Source organism: Dermacentor albipictus, chromosome 4 (genome assembly GCF_038994185.2).
Source record: "Dermacentor albipictus isolate Rhodes 1998 colony chromosome 4, USDA_Dalb.pri_finalv2, whole genome shotgun sequence".
NCBI lineage: Eukaryota > Metazoa > Arthropoda > Arachnida > Ixodida > Ixodidae > Dermacentor > Dermacentor albipictus.
The window spans coordinates 31262303-31284346 of record NC_091824.1 but is presented as its reverse complement, the minus strand read 5'-3'; the positions used below and the strand labels follow the sequence as shown (position 1 = coordinate 31284346).

Genomic DNA, 22044 nt, shown 5'->3' with positions numbered 1-22044 from the left:
TACAGGCACATAAATACGAAACCGGTACCGTTGAGACATGTTCCTCGTTATCTTAAACCGAGAGTGTGCACTCACTACGGTAAAGCAACAAGACGCTATTATGTTCCTGCTATCTTCAATGAACTACCGGACGATGTATTTTCTTTGTCCACCCGCAAAACACTGAGAGTTGCTGTTCAAGCGTTAGAGAACCTTTAATATGTATTGACGTTATCAGTGCATCTTTGATAACGTGTGATGGTTGTGCCAAATGCACAACCAGCTTCTGATGGAGTTCTGGTGTGGCGCGTAGATTGCCGCGGCTGCCGGTTGTCGCCGCACAAGCCCTCTTGTGGCTTCGGCGCTTCCGTTTTGTATACGGTTTTAACTATACTGAATAAAGATTATATATATATATATATATATATATATATATATATATATATATATATATATATATATATATATATATATATATATATATATATATATATATATACGAACAGTCGAATTCAGGAGCATACACCCTAAAGTAAACGCAGAGACAGACACCCCTTGCGTTAGCGATAGAATAGTACAATAGCATCGAGAGGTGCAATAGTGCAATCGCAAAAGCGGTAACAGAACTATGGTTTGAAGAGCAGTTTCTTGTGTAATTTATTTTTACTTAGGCGGAAACAATGTTTGTTTTGTAGAAAAGAAAAAAGTTAGAATGTTTTTCTTTTTATTTTATTTGCTAAACCACGTGTCACTTCAGCTTTGCATAGAATGCCTTGGACCATTAAGGCATTCTTTGCATAGAATGCCTTAATGAGCGGGCCCGAGTCCGGCATGGGCCCATGGCTTCAAGCCCGAGCCCGACCCGTGCCTACAAATTAAGCCCTGGTGATCTCGTCTGCAGAGTATTACAGCACCCCGCCCCCTACCCTCGAAAAAAAGCTGAAAGTTGGAACCAGACGCCACAGAACCGCAGTCACGCATACAATTGCCTCTTCGCAGTGCGTGCTTCGTCGCTCACTATATGACTAATCATCCAACGCGGAAGGTACAACGCCGCAAGAAACAAAGTGGTCACAGTGTTCCACTTAAGTGTGGGCCAAAACAACACCGGGAAAAGAAAGTACGTAGAGCTGAGAGTACATTTAGAACCTGAAATTGGACACACGGGCGGCGGAATAACGAGCTCATCATAACCAGAGAGCGTTTACAACAAGAAATACACATAAATCTCCCAGTAGTCTGGCTCGAGTGTCATAAGAAGTGGCGGCACAATGGTTAATACCTCTCTCCCACCCCTCTCACCTTGCTAATTTGGATGTGCTTCAAATATTTCATGTTGTAGTTCAGAGAGGCATTGGCTACATGATTTTCCATAAAATGTCTGTAGACTTGTTACGGAAGCTGAAGGGCAATAGGAAGACAGGGGCGGAAAGACAACCGTGGCGACGCCGGCGCTGCTATAGAGTAAACACACAGCTACATACGGCTCATTCTAGTTTGGCGCTTTTCTTCCCACAGCTCATGCTTCGCGTTATTGACGAAGACCTAGCCTGTAAAACTCGGCGAAACCTCAAGCGAGCGTCCGAGGTGGACGGCTTCAGCGGCGGCTTCTTGAGGCTGGATCCCCTCACTTTTGCCAAAGGTGGGTCAGTACCTTCGGTCTGCACGAATTACGCTGCCTGCTTCTGAGAGGAATGTCCGTTCCTCTGACGGGTTGATCGCCTGCTGGAAAACTCGTAGTCCCAGGTGGAGCTAATGTGCTGTTGTTACCAGTAAAGGCTAAATCTTATTAATGCGATTAGCATTCTTAGCCTACTTCAGCAGCTTGTGTCTATCTATATAGACTCGTCACGCCGCTCTTCAATCGCGTCGCCGTAATGCTGTCGTCATTCAATTGTGATTATGCCTCCGCTGGCATGTCGCCGTCTTTACTGCATCTGCGACATGCAGTTGTCGTCAAGTATTTGCTGTCGTATCGCCGCAGTCATACATTCGTCGTCAGGCTGTCGTCTTCACAAAGTCGTCGCTGTACACTCGTCATGCGATTGTCCTCAGGCCGTTGTCCTCACTATGACGTCGTTACACTGTGCCCCTCAAATTTCGAATTTTCGTTTCGTTGTCCTCGTGCCATCGTCCTCACACCGTCGTTCCACCGACGCCCTTCGTTATTTGTCATTCCCTCGTCGTCACTCCGTCGCTAGCATTGCCTCATGCCGTCACGCTCATGGCCGACCTTGGCGAGCGATTGTCGCAGCGAAGTCGTCCGATCCCGGAGTCAAAGCATGTCGCATGTATAGCGGAAGCAATTACAATCTAACCACTGTGTAGGTTGTAAACCGTGGCGTCTTCAGCAATGCGCGGTGTCGCTGCGTTGCTCGAATGCTAAACGCATTAACGTCGGCAGTAATCGTGAGATGGGCTCTGCCCTCATTTCGCAATGCTGACTTTGTCTAACTAATCCCGCACTAAGCTTTAGTGCGTCTGAATGATAGCACTCGACTGGCCGCATTGATGGTGTCGTTGGTTTACTACGTACCTGCAGCGTGAACCATATCATTTTTTACCTGGTTCAGCCGAAACCGCTTCGTTTGCGTCTGGCCACAGTTTAAAAAAAATACAATCGCTTTGTGATGCATTGTTTAAATGTGGAAACCTTTGTATTCCAGGTTCTCCGATCAACTTCGTTCGCTTTTCACGACCGTGTCCAAACTACCTGGTCACAGGCCACGACTTCACATCTACGGTGAGCTGACCGACGCCCCAACGTCAGGGGCTCATATCAGTAGCCGCGGAATAATTATTGCTATAATACAGTAATGATTAGACTGTTCGAATTTTTTACATATTGATTGGAATGCGACACTCTTATTCGAAAAAGAAAGTTATTAAATCTATCTCAAAGTACTTCAGAATTTTCATAATTGAGTTCATCATAGCCAGTGGGTGTTTACAACAAGAAAGAGACCTCGGATATCAATCCGAATGGCAAATGATTTCCTACATTCAGAAATGGGGATTACGCCGGATAAAGTAAACATAAAAATAAAGTAGCACGGGTAATTATTTCGTACAACGCGCAATGTCAGTTTGCACAGGGAGAAAAATAAATGTTTGCCCTTCTCAGCGCACACTTTAAAACCCTATGCGCTCTTAAAATTGAATAAGGAGCTTAAACTGTTGGGTGTAAAAGTGCAGTGTGCGTGTAGGTGACATGCGTATTATAACGTCAACTTGCGTAAACACAACAATGAAAACTGGGGATCAGTAGCGATACTACCTGCAATCACTATATTCTGTTAAAAATATCGAAGATACGCACACCCTTATAGCAATGAATACTAATTCAGTGTTTTCGAATGTTGCTGAAAACAAAAAATTATGCGCAGGCATGTTGTGTGGCTTGTTATATTCATTGTAATAACGTGCCACGAATTTAGTTCGCCTGTTAGCAAAGTTATAAGTTCTAAGGGTGTCCGACTAGTGAAACTACGTAATCGAATTAAATGTCCGTATTCGATAAGAAGGACCTGCGAATATTGAATTCAATACTGCATATTTTCTACTTTCTATATAGACACCCTTCTCGTGGAGCAGTTTGCTCTTGAGGAACGAGGTGGCACTTTCGGTGGTGCGCCGCGCGTTGCCTCGGCGAAAGTGCACGAATACGAAACCATTACTACTTCTGCCTTGCTACCGTGTGGTCAGAGAGAGAGAAAGAGCGAGAGAGAGGAAAGGCAGGGAGGTTAACCAGAGACAAGTTTCCGGTTCACTACCCTGCACGGTGGGGGGGTTCAGCTGCCCGAAATACTACTGGGTGTTCGCTAGAACGCAGTGTGCATCGTATGTGCTGCAATATGTGGAAGGGTAGAGGGAAGGCGCGTGCGGTAGTTGGCTTCAAGAAATTGTGATCGACATTTTGAGGAGCTGAATGAGTCTGTGCGGCCAAGCTCACAGACCCCTGCTACGCCGAAGCATGGGTGACGGCGACTACACGGAATGCGCACGAATATTCGGAGGTGAACGTTTCGTGACGGTCCACAGAGTAAGCGAGCGACTAGCTGTAATAAGTCTTTACTGCAAGCTATTACAAAGTGCAGAGCGTATACGTTGCAAGCCCTTAATTGTGCGCAGCAAGAATAAATCTATCGCAACTGAGCACACCCGCGAGTGATTAGGCAGAAAATAATCAGGCAGCGACCGCACCGATGGAGTGAGAGACATGACAAGCCGATTCTTCAAGGTGCTCGCCAAATAAAGAACGAAATGAAAGACACACTGATTCTGATTTAATTCATAAGCGGAACGTTTGAACAGCTTGAAATACATTTCTAGCCCCTCCTGAAGCCCCTTGAAGCCCTAGCCCCCTTGAAGTTTGGGCAAGGCATAATGAGCTCTAAAAACGCTTACATGTACTCTGAAGCGGTGCCCAAATCCTCGTGTCACCAAGTCACCGTCTATGATAGCCGCCGATCGAAACACAGGTTTGCTGAGCCGCAATATCTTCGTGCACATCCATTAGAAACACGGAGGCAATGGAAGCAGCTGAGACAAGCAATGGACGCTTCACCACGTGATCAAACGTGGCGGTGCCTATGGAATCGCCGTGAAAAGCGTCCATACAAAGTCAAGCATACCTTTGCGCGGAGTCTGTTTGGTAGAAAAATTAGGCTAACATACTTTTATTTGCATATGAGTGTAATACCGTCGGCACTTGGACATCTGGACACCGGATATGTTGGTAGTAAGTAGAAAACAACTGCTTTCAACTATCTGAGGTACCATGACACAATGGCAGTAATGGCAATAAGGTGGTACGATAACGACGTTGTTGAGAAATATGCAATAATGTTGACGTGGTTCTTCAGGATAGCAGTGAAAAAAAAAGAACTGCAGCCCAGATCCATTAATTTACTTTTCGATAGGTACATATGTTCATCCCTATTATTAGAGTTACATGCGAGTTCTTATCAAGTACAGCACGAAAATATTAAGTTAGAGACATAAAGTATGATACTCATTTTTGCATAGCGGTGGCACAATGCTATGTGAATAATGCTATGTGCTATAATGAATGCTCGCTATTGCTAAACTGTTGTTTTTATTTTCCGAAAAGTCGATTTCTTCAGAATTACCTGTTTTGATCTCATAAAGTTTGGAATCAGAGTCCCATAATTCGGTTCGAACGTTTATTTAACAGCGTGAATGATAACCGTCATGCTGACATTTTCATATATGATAGCCTGTCTGTGTTTTATTTAATAGTACCAAATTACTCTTGAGTTAGATGTATCTTGTTCTTGATCTCTTTTCATCCCTTTTCTTTTTTCACTGTGCGTCAAATTAAAAGGCATGCGGGCTGTTGCTGGGCACATTACTCAAAGAATTCAATTTAATTCAAATGAAGGAAACAAGCACATCATCACATGCACTTACGATTTTCGCCGAAGAAGAAAAAGTTTGATACTGCAACATCACCCACTGTTTAAAAAAAAATGTGAACCTGGTGATACCGGCCTAATAATAAATTCAGGCAACAAATTTGTATATATACTGCCTAAAAGCAAGCCATTCCTATTGAATGATTGGAAATTATTGAGCATATGCTGTCTGGAACTGCATTCGCTGAGCAACTGGTGATTCTTCGAAGCAGTGGCGCCTCACCTGTGGCAGATTAATTTGGAATAGTCTTCGCCTCCGTCATTCTCTTTCTTTCGAGACTACAATGAGTGTCGTTATCTCTTGTATTTGAAAGATAGGAAGGTTTGACAATTTGTAGTGGTAAACTCTCGAATCGAATACGCATCGAATAGATGAGGCTATTCGATTGGTGTTGGAAACTCGGAGTATTCGCATGCCTCTATCATTAACACACTCTCGCTACATATCTCGTCATAGAGATGATACACACTAGCGGGTTAAATGCGAGCGGTGAGCTGCAGCTGGAGGCAGGCTTCGCGTTTTTGCCGCCGGTGAGGGCGTAGCTCAAAGGAACACTGAAAAGAATAATTTACCGTGGTATTCTTTCCAGAGATAGATTTCATTCACTTGGCGGAGAACGCGGGATAATTATAGAAGAGAATGAATGCCAAATTTGTCTCTGAATGTCAGTGTGACATGATGAATTTCAAAGCCCCTCGAAACTTGCCACATTGAAGCTTCTGTAGAATGCGATCTGTTTTATCGGTAAACAGAATCCGGCCACGTTGATGCGTTGAATGACTTGCAGCTGCAATACACCACAGTGGACGCTGTCAAAAAAGGCGAAAATTCCAGGGTGGAGTCGCTACCTGTTTCCCGTTCTTGAGACTCTTCAAGCCCAGTCCTCTCGTGATAAGCGTGGTCGTTTTGCGACTGAGTAAGCGCAACTCGCCGATATACCGCCTAATATTCCTGTTTAGCGCCTCTTTATGGGCTCTATTTTCTCTCGAACCGTTCTTGTACCTAATTGAGCCTGTCTTTGGTGGGGTCGCAGCCGGATGAAATGCGAGCTCCTGGCGCCACGGTCCTTTGCGTCTGGAACCTCAACAGTCCTTCGACGCCGACGGAGTACGTGCCTTTGCTTCGTGCTGCAAACGCGGTCCCGCTCACCGATGCATTGTTTCCTTTTACAGTGTGCTCGTCTCAAACTGCCAGGTGACGTGTTGCCACTGGTCTCCTCTGGATGCGGTGTCCCTGGTCACAGGCTCGGTACGTGGCAGCTGCGCGGCCAGAACTTGAACGCCGTTCAGCATCCCGCGGAGCGTTCTTCACCACCGTGAAATGAGAACGCAAGCACCGGTGATCAGATGAGCGCCCAAGTATATAAGCAGTTTTCAGCATCGTCTTCTGACGTGGCAAGAGCCTTTGCTCCTATTTGAAGGAAATAAGACGCTAAGAACCGCGCAACTTCCCTCATTGTTAAGCACGGCGAGTCGGACAGCTTTTAATGCGAAAACATTATATGGATCACGAAGCGGGAAATTCGGCGTTTTTGGCGTTGGTGTGACCACACCATCTCCAAAAGGCTGCGGACACTCGATCATTTTTTTAAATGTCTAAGCATTTCTATGCCTACCCAACGAGAAATATGTCGGTCACGTAAGACAGTGAATGGCTCATACCCCCTTAAGCAATGGCTCATACCACCGCAAGGCGGAGGCTACAAGCGCTCAGCAAAGTGAAGCGAACAGTTCATACATTCATTAAAATCACCCATGCAACACAGAGAACAGCATACGTTTTAATAAAGAACAAGCTCAAAACAAGCACCCGAAGCATCAATAAAACATTGCATATTCCTCTCAGCAAATGTAGTGGTGGTTCTGCAGCAGCTACGCTCAATTATTCTTAATTCAACTTAATTAACGCCAAAGTTCGTGCGTTCGACTCCCACCAAGGGTCGAGGATTCGAATGTATTCATTAATGTTATCTGAATGAAATGTTGCTAATTAACTTCACCTTAATTAACGACGTAGGTCTTGGCTTCGGTTGCCGTAATGAAATCTCTCTTAATTAAGCCTGCATTATCGCGTTCGCTATCAAATATGATAAGCGAACGACCGATGTGGGTTGAGAAGGGTTTATACTGGTCGGATCAAGTTCCATAACATTGATAATGACACCAGGCTGCGTGGAGATGAGCATGTGGCACAATGTTTACCATACTTACACAACTACCAGAGGATGTTTCCGGGTGAATTTTCTTGTTTCGATTGTTCCCTATCGCCTCTAAAGCTTCCAGTCGTCTACATTTACACTATTATAACGATTAAATATCTCAACTTCGCAAATTATGCATTTGTGAGCAGATACAAGGCGTTACACTTTTCGCGTGACGGGCTAAGGTATACTCGTCAAAGAATGCTTACACATTAGAAAAATTTCTTCAGCGCAGCAGATGTTGCCTTGAATGCTGCGTCGAGCCAACATGTCGCACCCGCGTATTGTTGGAACACCGACCGAGGAGTTCAAAACGCAACGCCATACCTTGCTATCGCTGTCAATGCTTCGCCTTTGGGGTGAAATTGCCAAACTTGTTTTTTTCGCCATAATATGCATAAACCAACCAGCCCAGCAACAAGTAGTGATACGAGAATATGAGTAGCGATGACTACTGCGTAAATTTCATTTCTACGGCTGTAGTAATGTCTTCAACCAGTAGGTGTTTGTAACCGTCGACTTATGCAAACACGAAATGCTATCCGCATGATTGGTTCATTTTTTCCAGCTGGACGGTTCGGTCGAGTTGTGGGACCTCAGGGACAAGTTCTGCCTTTCCAAGAACGTTGTGATCGACGAAGGCTGCCCACAATGCCAAGAGTACAACATGAAGATGCCGGCGTACTCAACAGGTGACGCTTTTTTTGTTTTTTTTTTTATGCCTTTCAGTGTGTTGCGGGAAAACTTTGTCGGTGTGACTTAGAACAACTGAAACCTGCGCTAGTTTGTAAGCATTCATAATGCAAAGGACATGCGCAGATGAGTTTTGTGTCTTTTTTCTTTTTTTGCATCAGTGCTTCCTGCAGTTGGTAGTCGGCGTTCGTGTTGTACACTTCTATTGTGTCCGCGCCTGCACGCCTTACCCCTTCTTTGCCTTATGAATTGCTGCGACTAACGACTGCGCCGCCACGTCGTATGTCCTCCTTAGTTAATCAGTGAAGTGCAGTACGCGTACGTGGTTTGCGTAGCACAAGAACCTATGGCGAACCCCCTTTTATACTCCAGGCGCTCTGCAGTTGTCAATTTCAACGGTTTTGTCCCGTTTACTGGGGACACAGAATGGAGGAAGAGGTCAAGAAAGTTGGCAACCAAGTGCAGGGTAATTTAAAGTGTATAAATAGAGACCCACGAGTGATCAGAAAGAAAGCGAGAGGAAACAGATACAGCGAATTGTACGCAAAGAACGGAGACAAAAAAGACCGTGAAGATTTACAAGCATGAGAAAAAAGAAATTACGAACGATAACATGAAGGGAAGTGCCGTGCTATTTCAGGCTCAATATGGTTGTCTAAGGGACAAAAACGTACCGGCGCAAATATGCGCAATTAGGTGAGGCACGTGTATACTGTAGCCAAAATCCGGAGATCACTCAGCACATCCTGATGGAATGCGAAGGAATTCGCCCAGTGACATCCCTTCCGTAAGCACTTGGATTTATAATAGACAGAAGCATCGACCGGTCGGCAGTACAGATAAGCAAGAGACGTTTAGATTATTGGTGGGAAAAACCCAGGGACTGATACGACCGAATCAGTTGTAAGCACAGGTAGCGGTACAAGGTAGACAAGCTCTAAATTATTTAAATTAAATTAAATTAAATTAAATTATGAGGTTTTACGTGCCAGAACCACTTTCTGATTAGGAGGCACGCCGTAGTGGAGGACTCCGGAAATTTCGACCACCTGGGGTTCTTTAACGTGCACGTAAATCTAAGTACACGGATATTTTCACATTTCGCCCCCATCGTAATGCGGCCGCCGTGGCCGGGATTCGATCCCGCGACCTCGTGCTCAGCAGCCCAACACCATAGCCACTGAGCAAGAAAAAGAAAGATTAGAGACGTATGCAGAAATGCTAGAATGAAAAGCATTTATGACATACCTGAGTAACTGAAGGAGGTTGAGTAACATTGAATTGCCTGCCATATAGGTAAGGGCGATATTTCGCTGTAGCCCTAACGATGGCGAGGCATTCTTTTTCGGTTGTAAAATAATTGCCTTCCGCTTTTGACAACGACCGGCTAGCGTAAGCTATCACGTGTTCATGTCCGTCTTTTCTCTGGACTAGGACGGCACCGAGGCCTAGGCTACTGGCGTCAGTGTGGATTTCGGTATCGGCGTCCTCGTCGAAGTGCGCAAGTACTGGGGGAGAATGCATGCGTCGTTTGAGTTCTTCAAATGCGTCGGCCTGCGGCGTTTTCCACTTGAACTCGACATTACATTTAGTTAGATGTGTCAGCGGCTAAGCAATGCGTGAAAAGTCTTTGACAAACCACCTGTAGTAGGCACACATGCCAACGAACCGACGCACTGCCTTCTTGTCGATGGGCTGTGGAAACTTTGCGATGGCAGCAGTCTTCTGCGGGTCGGGGCGGACTCCAGACTTGCTGATTACGTGGCATAGAAACAGAAGCTCGTCGTAAGTGAAGCGGCACTTCTCTGGCTTCAGAGTGAGCCCTGATGACTTGATGGCCTCCAGTACTGTCGCAAGCCGCCTAAGGTGATAGTCGAAATTTCCGAATACGACTACGTCATTGAAGTAAACAAGACAGGTCTGCCAGTTCGATCCCGCTAAAACCGTGTCCATCACGCGCTGGAACGTTACAGGCGCCGAGCACAATCTGAATGGCATAACCTTTAACTCGTAGAGCCCGTCTGGCGTGGTGAAGGCGGTCTTTTCGCGATCTCTCTCGTCGACTTCTATTTGCCAGTAGCCAGACTTGAGATCCATCGGCGAGAAATTGACGATAATCGACGCAGAAACGTAGGGTTCCATCCTTTTTCTTCAGCAAGACTACAGGAGATGTCCACGGGCTATTCGACGGCTGGATGATGTCGTCGCGCAGCATTTCGTCGACTTGTTCTCTTATAGCTTCACGTTCTCGCGGCGAAACTCGGTAAGGGCTCTGGCGGAGTGGTCGAGCGCACTCCGATGATTATGCACTGCTTTGCGACTGGTGTTTGTCGAATCCTTGCTGGCGTCGAAAAGCACTCTTTGTATCGTCGAAGCAGACTTCTGAGCAGTTGCAGCTTAATCATGGGAAGACTTGGATTTATCTCGAAGTCTGGTTCCTGAACTGTGGTCGTCGCGGTAGATGCGGCATAATCCGAGAGGACAAATGCATTGCTGGTTTCCACAATTTTCTCGAATTATGCGATTGTCGTGCCCTTGTTGATGTGCTTGAACTCTTGGCTGAAGTTGGTTAGCATCACTTACGATTTTCCTCCATGCAGTCGAGCGATCCCTTTTGCGACGCAAATTACACGGTTGAGCAGTAAACGTTGGTCACCTTCGATGACACCTGCGTCAGCGGGTGTTTCAGGCTCAACGATGGTAGCCGCGACATCAATGCAGTCATCTGTTTAATAAATGGCAATTCTTTGTGGGCCGTCTGTTTCTACAATATATTTCTCTTTTGCGCTGACTAACGCTGACGATGCCGGGTCATTCTCATCGGGTCCACAATCTTCATTAACGAGCAAAAATTCCCAAGTAGTTTCGAGCAGCTCACCAATCTGGTACGAGACTAGCTGCAGGCAACCACCGTCCAAATAGAGTAGATGGCGAGTCAAACCACGCAACTATGAACGCAGATTCCAAATACCCAAACCTTAATTGAACGCTTGGAGCTTCAACAACCAACAGGGTCAGTACGCAATTCGAGAAAACCGAAGCCGTACCTGCGTCCAGCAGGACAAACCGACGCTACCACGAACAACTGTACAAGTAATAATGAAGCCTAACCCACCCCACCAGGTGCAGCTCACACTCCTAATCTGGCAGCAGAATTGTCGCGATTTCAAACACAAGAAAGGGGACCTCCAACAATACGTATTCTCTCAGACAGCCCCTCCACAACTCATAGAACTGCAATAAACGAATCGCTCAGCCATAATGGCGAGGTACATAACGCATACCATGAAAAACTGTAGGGACATGTGTACCCTCATCAGAAGAGACGTAACGACGATTCAACATAGACATACGACAAATACCCACGACCATATTCTCACTGAGCTCATCCCCAGGAAACAAAGAAGGACAAGACTGTATTTGTCCTTAACATCTACTGTCGTCCGAAGAGCAAAGCCTCAGGTTTAGCCGACATTTTACAGCAAGTGAAACGTTTAGCCGGCCCCAAACGAGTGCGGGACTTCAACGTAGAGCATCAAACTCGGTGCTACAGCTGCCGAAACAAACAAGGCAGAGGGCTCTCGGAAATCAAGTATGTAGGGAACCCCATTCTCGTTGTCGATTTCAACACACCAACGTGAAATGGCACGAGCGTAACGAGAGGCACAAGCCCGGACTTTACTCTCCCAGCCAATTCCCTGCGTACCAGCTGGTGGAACCGCTAAGACAATTCGGGAAGTTATCACATGAGCACCGAGAAAATATCCCGGAACCCTCACTGCAGAAGAAAGATAGGAGAGACAAAATTAACGTACTGGGATGTGATTCGAAAGAAATGATGACGTACGAATTTGGGTACAAGAACTCGCTAGCGATGCAATACACCACATGAGCAAAGTCCACACGTCCGTCAAACTTTCGGCTGTAGATAACCACCTACTCCACCTCTGGGATGTCAGGCGCAGCCTACTCCGGATATGGAAGAGACAGAGACGTAAGAAAGTTCAGAATCCGGATAGGCAATCTCAACAAGGAGGCAGCCATGTACGCGACGCATCTTAGCCGGCATAATTGGTTCCACATGTGCAACAGCCTAAATAGCAGGCTCAGCACCTCCAAAACGTGGAACCTGTTCCGGTATCTTATTTATCCCACCAAAGGTCACGGAGAAGTGAGCAATACCATGCAAACACTCCTCAGCCTTGGCTCAACAGAAGACCTCATGGAAAGCGTCATGACACGATATTTCCCAGACTCCCCTAAAAAATACCTCCTCCCCCCCCCCCCTCCGAACATGGAACCACCAAACATTCGACGAGCTAATAATATCGGCCAAAGGGACACTAAAGGCTAATGTTAAGTCAAGCTAAAGTGACAGATTAGTGTTCGAGAATCTCTAAGGCTTCAATATTATCGCGAACAGAGCCTTAATTATTGAGAAATTGAGGTAAATGCATGACATGATTAGAGAGTCCGCCGGGAAATTCAAGCGCTTGTCCGATGACGAAAGCACTCCTCAGTTAAATTCTGCCACAAGTACTCAACCACTCGTTGCACAAAACACCGTTGTTTTCTTTTATAAGACGAAATAAAATGCTGCTTTTCAGTTCTATTTTATTTTTAGAGAAAATAACTCATTGAAATTTCCCTTGACAACGACGCGGGCGGTCGAACGGTTTCGTTTCCTCTCGAGTCCGCGCCGCTCACGCTTTCGCGTTTCAGTAGTTATCGCGTAGTGCTGCGCTGGTTTTTGCTGGCTCGCGAAACTCGCACAAACTGCAAGTAGCAGAGAATTCAACTTCCATGTGATGTCGCGGGATGCGCGAACGGTCTACGCCACTTGGCCAAAAAGCAGCTGCAGCGGCGAATCCGCCGCTCTGACTTTATCTATCTTGGCTCGGTATCGCCCTCTGTGGGACGCCGCAGCAAAGGGTGGTGATGGTATATGCAACGTCAGCACTCCCCCGGTTGGGTGGCGGCAGATTTGAGTTTCGAAAAAGGTATTCGAACCCTTCAGGCGCAATTTTCTCCTAAAATAAGTCTTGGCAGGAAACAAGCGTTGCGAGGTTCCCGGAATGTTATTTAAGCAGTCCACGTCGACTTAGTATTAGCCTTTGGTGTCCTTTTCAGGCTAAGGTCAGTGCGGCCCTGGCCAAGATCCGCGAAAATACATCTCCAGACAAAGATAAGGTCACCAACAAGGCAATACCAAATCTAGAAGAAAGCTCCAGCTTAGGGCTAACAGAATTTATGGATGCCCCGCACACTGCCGATCGCATGGAAAGAGGCCCAGGTGAGACTGATGCCCAAATCAGGCAAGACGCCGAGCATCGACAATCTCCGCCCGATCTCCCTCATCTCATGCATCGTACTCATCCGTCTGCAAAAGTACCTCGAAGCAACTGGAAAAATGCCACACATGATGTTCCGTTTCCGTCCTGGCCTGTCGATACAAAACATCTTCCTACAAAGAAAGAGTGACGTCGTCGACGCTGCGAGCAAGACCATGCCTAAGCCAATGCTTGCCTTAGACCTCTAAGGCGATGAGGTGACCCATACATTCTTTAGAACCGCAGTGGTCATCATCGAAAGAACGTACGAGTACGTCCGCGGTTTCCTCACAGACAGACAAGCCGTCATTGTAGTCCTAGATGACGATGCGATACCACTGCGTGCGGAAGCAAAGGAACACCGCAAGGAATGGTCTTGTTCCCTATATTATTCAATATATCCCTGATCAGCCTCACCACGGGCCTTGCAGAAATCCCGAATATTCGGCAAAGAGTATACGCCAACGGCATAACGATATGGATACACAAAGAGCCAGCAGGAGCCATGCAAGACCACCTCGAACGGGCTGCCAACGTAGTTCCCGCCTACGCAAAACAGTGCGCCTGTGCCACTTGAAAATCTAAGCTCTTACTCGTGCAGAAGACGCGACGGTATCCTGCCATGGTCTTACAAATGTCACTGGACGGGCATATCATCTCTACCTGAGCAGTCAAGATCCTGGGCATGACCCTCCAAAAAAGAAAACTGCAAGAACAACCAGCTCATCCAAAAACCAGACGCAACGACGTCCCAGATAGCAAGAATGATACGAAGGATGGCCAGTTAGAAGCATGGCATGAAAGAACAAGACATGGTGCGTCTGGTACAAGATTTCATTGTTTCTCGGATAACCTACGTCGGGCCTATTAGATTCGTCGGACGATCTCGCCGCTGCCACCATTTGTTCGAGTTGTCGGACGGTGTACGAGCTGTAGGCCGACTCACCGCTGCCAACCAGATGTAGGATTGCAGCGGTCGTAGTCGTCGGGGGACCTTGGGGCGACAGGACTAGGCGAGCAGGATTTATTTACATTATTTACATCTTAGACAAGTCATACATCGAAAGTCTAGCGTGACTCCCAAATGGAGCCCGCAAGACTAACATACAGCAAACAGCTTACGAGCACACAGCTCACGAGTACATTTCAAGCACGACAACGAGCACAATGACGAGCACCCTCTAGCAGCCGACAATCGCTGCTTATAAGCACTCTGCTTGACGCACAGTTCGACGTCATTGAAGATGACCCGCTCTTTTGGAGAAGGATGAGGGCTGTCGACTTGGAGGAGGATGAGGGCTCACATACACGTGCCGCACACACGCACAGGTGTAATGGTCCGGAGCCGACGTCAGAGGGGCTTCGTAGAACTCTGAGCCGTCCCGGGTAGCGCGACGTAGCACATTGTCTTGCGTCTTGGTCGGAACGCGGGAAGGAGCCCTCGTCGGCGTTCCCGCGGCAACTCCCCCACTCATAGCAGAACAGGGCGGCGTTGTCGTGTTGCGCACAAAGCCTGCTTCGTCGAACTCGGAGCCGTCTCGGGTGACGTGCCCGCGTAGCACATTGTCTGGTGTCTCGAAAAGCGCATAGGGAGGTTCCGCCAATTACCTTCCCTCGAGAACTCCCCTGAGCTGACCCCTCGCCACGTGGCTGCCGGTTATCCGCAGTTCTCTGAAGTGCGCCACCGTCCCGGTTGGATCGGAACACGTGCAGCGGGCTGAAACAGCTGCAGGCCGATCCTAACAGGCCCTATGCCATCCTTCAGGTGGGGGTAAGTAAGAAGATAAACGCAATCATCGGAAAGGCCTATAAACAAGCTTCAGCTCTACCCACGGGTACAGCAACTGCCCGTTCTCCAGCACTTAGACTGTATAGCACCCTAGAAGAATCGAGTGAAGCCCACTTCACCGCGCGGAAAGTGCGCCTATCCGCCGCTGCCACTGGACGCCACGTACTCCAACGCCAAGGCTACGCACCCCCACAAGCCACTGACACAAAACGGCGGACATCCCACTGGACATTCGATCGAGACTGCAAAAGCACCCCGCTTCCGCGGAACCTTCCACACATATCGAAGGGGGAAGACAGGCCAGAGCCCAAGCACTCGAAAAGCAATACGGAGACACTAGCACTACTTTGTATACGGACTACACCCGCTCAAGCACCAAAACCCGCAGTCGTCGCCACCCCCAATACCCTCATAACGAGCCTCACTCTAATACGGTCGACTGCCGTCCAAGCGGAAGCGGCAGCGATCGGGTTAGCCACCACTCAGACAAAAGCTGAGATCATCATCATGGACTCTGAAGTGGCGTGCCGTACGTACATTCATATGCATGCACGTACATGTAAATGCATATTCTAGCCCAGAATCTTCAATAACGGACTTGCACTATAGCGCAAGTGCGTTATTGAAGATTAAGATATAGAGGATAGAAGATATAGGCGGAGGGCCTACAAGAACGAGGATGCATGTCGTGCTAAGGGCTCCGCCACCTATTCGAATAACGATCCGTAGCTATCACGTCTTACGTGTAAATCATGCTTTACAGATTTTTCTGACGCATTTTACTTTTAAGCATTGATTTAGTTCGGTAATGCACTTGTGCTTTGTGAAGGGCCTGAAAGGATGCACTTCCGGACACGAGCGTGCAGGCGTGACGTACGTCGCTTGCGGTGATGGTGTGCGTAACGTCGGCAGCAGCGTACATCTAATTTCGCAGGATGGAATTATAATGTTCAGTCGTCAATTTCGTGGGGTATACACTTTAATTTTGTAGTGTAAAGAAGTGGGGGCAAATATGCGCGAAATGCGCTTCAAATTATTATTGGAACAGGCCGGCTTTCGAAATGTTCAATGAGCACCTGTCCGCGTTTCGCGTTCGTTAACTGTCATTAAACAAAGCAAACAACCAGTACTTTTGTTTGTACAGATCTACCAACAACTACAAAAAAAGAAAGATGAACCATTTGAAAGAAAGCAAACCAAGTGCACTGCTTTTTTGCGTGCTTTGAACAATGCGCTTTTGTATGATGCTTAGCCGGAAAAAGGCAGGCATTTACTGCCCGCGTTACGCAAACACGGAAGTGCGCCTGCAGAAAAGAGTGGAATAGCCTAGTTGTTCTTGGTGAGCGTGCTCGAGGCCTTGTTCCCGTTTCTTCATCGCAGTTCGGACTACTATATAGTCCCAACTGCGACGTGCTATACACGTGCGACGTGCCAAAATAGACTTGCTGTACACGTGCTATACGCGTGCGACGTGCTATAGCACGTGTGCGCTTGCTTGTGCAGCGAATTATTGTCGCCTTCTGACAGGAAGAGCCAGTTTCTCATACAGAGCCAGTTGTAACTGCTGAATTCGCAAAGAAAGTTCCGGCTTCCTTGCGATTCAAATAAGTGCCGCGTCAACCAGTGGCGTCTTACGATAGACTGGAGGGGCACGCGCAGCTTATCGTCGGCTTATATCGTGTCGCGTTTGGCACTGGCTGACGTGAATGGTATAAGGCCAACATCGTGGCGGTAGCTCGAAAAGCAAATATAGCTACACACGCGTTTGCCATGGGTCTACCGCCTGCTTGTACTTCATTGTGCTGTTCGAGATGGAGAAAAAGAAAATTTTCTTTTTAAAGTCGTTGTTGTTTTTGTTCGCTATAGCTGAGAAACCGTAAGAAGCCGAAGTAGTGTACTCTACATTTCATAATAAATAATATACTATTGCGAAAGCTTAGCTATGAAAATGAGATCCCTTACTAAGAGAAACAAAAACGAACAAAGGGCCATAAATGACAACGCTGACATAAAAACTCCGTAGAAGAACTTGAATAGGTAAGCAGCGAAATGTGATATGTACACGTACTTTGCCGCGTGCTCTTACTCTGTGTTAGAGGTAATGCGTGCTTTTCCAACGCACAATGGTTCTGGGGCCAAAGCTACATGACGTAGTCACTGCAATTTTTGTAATGTAGGCACCGTCGAAACGTACCGTCATTACCGACTCGCGCAAGATTACACATGTGCGTGAAACCTCGCCAAATTATACGGGCGTCCACGGAAAGTCGCTTGCATAGCCTACGTGCTGCAGCATTTATTGAATGATGTTGCTGCGCTATCAGCGACGCGATCACTCTAACGCCTAAGCAGCCGTTTTTTTTGTGTGTGTGTGTGTCCAACTACAATAGCAACAAAAACTTATGTGGTTTTACGTGCCAAAACCACATTCTGACTATGAGGCAGGCCGTAGTGGTGGACTCCGGAAATTTGGACCATCTGGGGTTATTTAACGTGAGCCTAAATCTAAGTACACGGGTATTCTCGCTCCTATGGAAATGCGGCCGCCGTGGCCGGGATTCAATCCCGCGGCCTCGTCTTTAGCACCCCAACACCATAGCCACTAAGCAATCACGGCGGGCAGTACAATAGCACAGCTCTGAGTAGTTCGAACGCCCAAACTCAAACGTTCGCTAAAACTGTTCCGAAGGCGTGTCGTGTGTAGCTTGCTCCTCCTCAACTCAAACTTGTTCCAGCTACTATACTAACGGCTATCACGGTCGCAAGTAGCTTCACCTTGCATAGATGCAAGTCACGAGAACTGCACCCTTCACTGTTCTTGTTTCCAGCCTCCCTCTTCGACAAGGACTGCCACTTCGCCAAAATCGTGGACGTCTGCTGCCACCAAACGTTCGTATTAACAGCGCTGCTCGTTCCCTTTCGCACCTTGCACGGGGGACCAAGTGATGGTTTTCGGGCGTGTCTCACGTTATCTGGGATGCGTGATGAATCGAGTCGCGCGTTGCTGATAAAAAGACGACCCTTCGGTAAAACGCCTGTTTCATTGCATTTATCGCCACATTACGCCTACTGTAGTATCTTGAGTCCCCGACCCGTACACTGTCAACTAAAATGCACCCTTGAGGGTGTGCGCAAGGGCGCAAATAGGTCTGTAACTCACGCTCTCACACCCGTACCTTATGCACCCTTAAGGCTGTAAAAGAGTTTACAGTGTACATTATAACGTTTTCCTGTGCGCGCTTTTTTGCTTTCGTGACTTCCCATTTCTCTTAAAGCCTAAGCTTATTTTTCGATGACCCGCCGTGGTTGCTGAGTGGCTATGGTGTTAGGCTGCTGAGCACGAGGTCGCGGGATCGAATCCCGGCCACGGCGGCCGCATTTCGATGGGGGCGAAATGCGAAAACACCCGTGTACTTAGATTTAGGTGCACGTTAAAGAACCCCAGGTGGTCAAAATTTCCGGAGTCCCCCACTACGGCGTGCCTCATAATCAGAAAGTGGTTTTGGCACGTAAAACCCCATATATTATTATTAATTATTATTTTTCGAGACCCACTGGGGGAGTTGGCCATTTGACTGTTGAAATGTTCGATTGGAAAAGCACTTTTATTGTGAAAAGATATGTCATTTGAGCCGTTAAGAAAACTGTCTATGTATATTGTAGTTTGTGTATGTAGCATTGGTGTCCATGTATAATATGACTTCTACTGTGTAAAACCTTGTCACGCTTTTTTACGTTCACTGACCTCGCCTTTATGCCCTCGTTGCTTTCCATGTATAAGGAGGCTCGGGTTCACCTCAGGCGACAAACGCACCTTTTCTCCCGAGCCAACATGCCGTCATCATTGAGATGAAAATAAAATTGAATTTGAATGTTAGGAGACATTTGTTCGTTTGTGTTCAATTTTTTAATAGAGAATATCATTTTCATTAACTATAGTTAAGGCGAGATTGAGGCCCATGCATGGTCACTGGCTACTCTCCTTCTCTGACATGAAGATGGTGCTCACAATGGTCATAACAGAACCAATGATTACAACGACAACCCCGGTGACAACACTTCTAAAGTGGGTCCGGACGCAGCAGGACGTGCTTTCAGTGTGTTCAATAAGTACACTTGAACGAGAAAGCCGTGGTCGGCTTTTTTCATTGGCCGCGGCTTCACAACCTCGCGTTAAACGAGTAATGCATGTGGTATCCGCGAAATATTTTTTTTTTCGATCGCTATGGGTAGCCACTATAGTTCTTTGTGCAGTTGCAGTAACGCTTGTATTGTAAAAGGTGAGTGCGCAATACAAATATGTTTCCTGTCGGCTTTCTTCTTTCTTGCCCGCGTGTGCATTCAGGTGCGGCAGTTCCGACGTTGTCAAACAGCAACGGGCTTCGCAAAGTAAGTTACCTACATTTCCGTCTCTTTTTTTTATTAACCTCGAATATGTGCGTGAGCGTTTGTGATCAGCACTGTTTACGTACGTGTGTCTGCACGCTTGTCAGCAGCAACGGTTCAAACTAATCTCCAGTACTCTATTTCGAGACGGCGGGATTACGCGCGTTCGTTTCCTCGCACGCGAAACCGCCGGTGCTGTGATGAATAAGCACGTCACGAGATCGTGTGGTCCACAGTGTACTCCGTGGTGAGGTCATACACCCTGTATACACTCGTGTAAGGGCCGAATTTTGAAGCGAAACGTTCGTGGCCAACCCCGCCGCAGATTGCCTCCGAGATATAAGGGCGCGCGGGTCGCGTATGCGCTCAGCCTCGCGGCCTAGCGAAGGAGACGGGCGTTCACTTCTCCCATTCCCTCCTCCCCGTCTGCCGCGCCCTTAAGCACGTGACCTCAAATATCGGAGTGTTTTAGTTCAGCGTCCTTACGGTCCGTTCCGCACCGAGTTGCCCCGCAAAGCCACAGGGGAGCGGCGGGCGATTTTCATGATTTAGTGATACGTTTAGCGTAGCGGAGCGGACCTTTCGTAGTCACAGCACGCTCTGGCCAAATTCAGAGTAATGAAACAAAATAAAAACATCCGCTGATCACTTTTATAAAGTAAAACGAATATATATAGCTTAATTGTCGATGAAGTATCTAGACGTGCGCTTGTAATGCGTTACCGGTCCATCTTAATCTATGAAAAATAAAGCGCCGTCTCTGGGAGCTCCACGTGATAGCCAGCGAGCTTGATTTCTGCATCGAATCCACTTCCTTTCTGACGCCAACGCTAGCCAACGCGCTCCATAGCGCGCACCACATCCTCCCACGCTGCGGGGTTTTAAAATGGGTCAGCACTTGCAACTTGTTGTAGCAAACACAAATCTTGGTCTACGCGAAATCGCTTTTGTGGCTTGCGCTGCGCAGACAAACATAAAGGCGTGGTTGAAGTACATGTCACTGGAGGCAGCCATGTTGGACAAGAGCGAGGTGCGCGAAAAGGGGCTCGCGCATCGACCACCCTCGCTAGCTCAGGCAAGCGGACACCGCTGCGCGTCAGGCGGAGGGCGCATGCGCGCATCAAGCTACCATCCGCTCACCCTTGCACCCAGCATACGAGGCGCGGACCGCGGTAGAATATTACTTGGACTGAACATCACGGCTACGGTGCCTTCGAAAATTTTCCTTGAAGCTTCCCTACAATCGAATAACAAATCTGCGTGGCACTGTTTTCCACCGAAAGGTCGGAGAAAAAAAAAGCAAGAAGGCTGCCCTTCGGACGCAGGTACGTCCGAAGGCGGCTACAACGTCTGGAGCCTGGACGAAGAAGGCACGCTGGTCTCGTGGGCGGTGGCCGCCGTGAAGAGCGAGCCGGAGGGATCCCTCTCGGACCTCGGGCTCGCACCTGGGGCCGCGCTGAGACTCGTGCGTGCCGCGGTGTTCCGGGTGCCGCACTTCCTGCCGCCGTGAGTGTGCACCTCAGCGCCGTGACGGTGCGGCGCTTCACTCGTCAACGGGTGGACATCGTCGGTGCCATGACGCCAACGTCTCTATTGCAATTATTTTCTTTATTCGTGCTTCATCAGCGGTCGAGGCGGCGCTCCGCTTACGTCATCGCCGGCACCGGCCGCTCGTGAGATGGCGAGAAAGGAACAGAATAGGACATAAGGAATATTCGCATTTAACCTACTCTTTATACAACAATCGCGAGTGGTGCTGCAGGTTCTGATGCTTGAAACACAGCGCGCGATATTGATTCGCGTCATTCTATCGGTGCGATAGGCTCCGAGAGAGGGCGTCCGAATGTTTGACAGTTTACGGTGCCTCAATGTCCTCCTCACCCGCTGCTCCGTACAGGGTGGAGACATTCTTTGACGAGGCTCTCGCTGCCAGAACCGACGTTGCCATGCCCAGGTGGCGTGTCCAGGTGTGAAGAGCGGGCGGGAGAATGGCGGCGGTTGTCTTCACCCTGTACGGAGCGGTGGGCGAGGATGTTGAGCAGTTTGGATCGTTATATCCGCTGCGGTGAATGAGCTGCCGTGCCGTTCTACCGCTGAGCGCGAGGTTGCGGGTCTCAGAGCGCCCTAAATGATTTACTCTGATAGCTTCTTCTGCGAACCAGTCGCTGTTTCCCAGTGGGTGTACCTGTCGTGACGTCAGAATGCAGAAGGTGGTCACGTGGGACCAG

The 22044-nt window shown here is 47.9% G+C and overlaps 1 protein-coding gene across 7 annotated transcripts in view; it reads left to right on the top strand.

The window, feature by feature from the left end:
* Positions 1–22044, top strand: part of LOC135900150 (cytoplasmic dynein 2 intermediate chain 1) — a 120295-nt gene that overhangs the window by 80400 nt on the left and 17851 nt on the right. For all 7 annotated transcript variants that reach the window (XR_010563805.1, XM_070536880.1, XM_070536882.1 and 4 more), the window contains 8 exons: positions 1498–1621; positions 2646–2722; positions 6452–6525; positions 6591–6666; positions 8187–8310; positions 18259–18319; positions 19776–19819; positions 21142–21322. Coding sequence is in view for 6 of the 7 variants with exons in the window: in XM_070536880.1 (XP_070392981.1) it covers positions 1498–1621; positions 2646–2722; positions 6452–6525; positions 6591–6666; positions 8187–8310; positions 18259–18319; positions 19776–19819; positions 21142–21322 (761 nt within the window). In the remaining variant the exon portion in view is untranslated. The remainder of the gene's footprint in view (positions 1–1497; positions 1622–2645; positions 2723–6451; positions 6526–6590; positions 6667–8186; positions 8311–18258; positions 18320–19775; positions 19820–21141; positions 21323–22044) is intronic.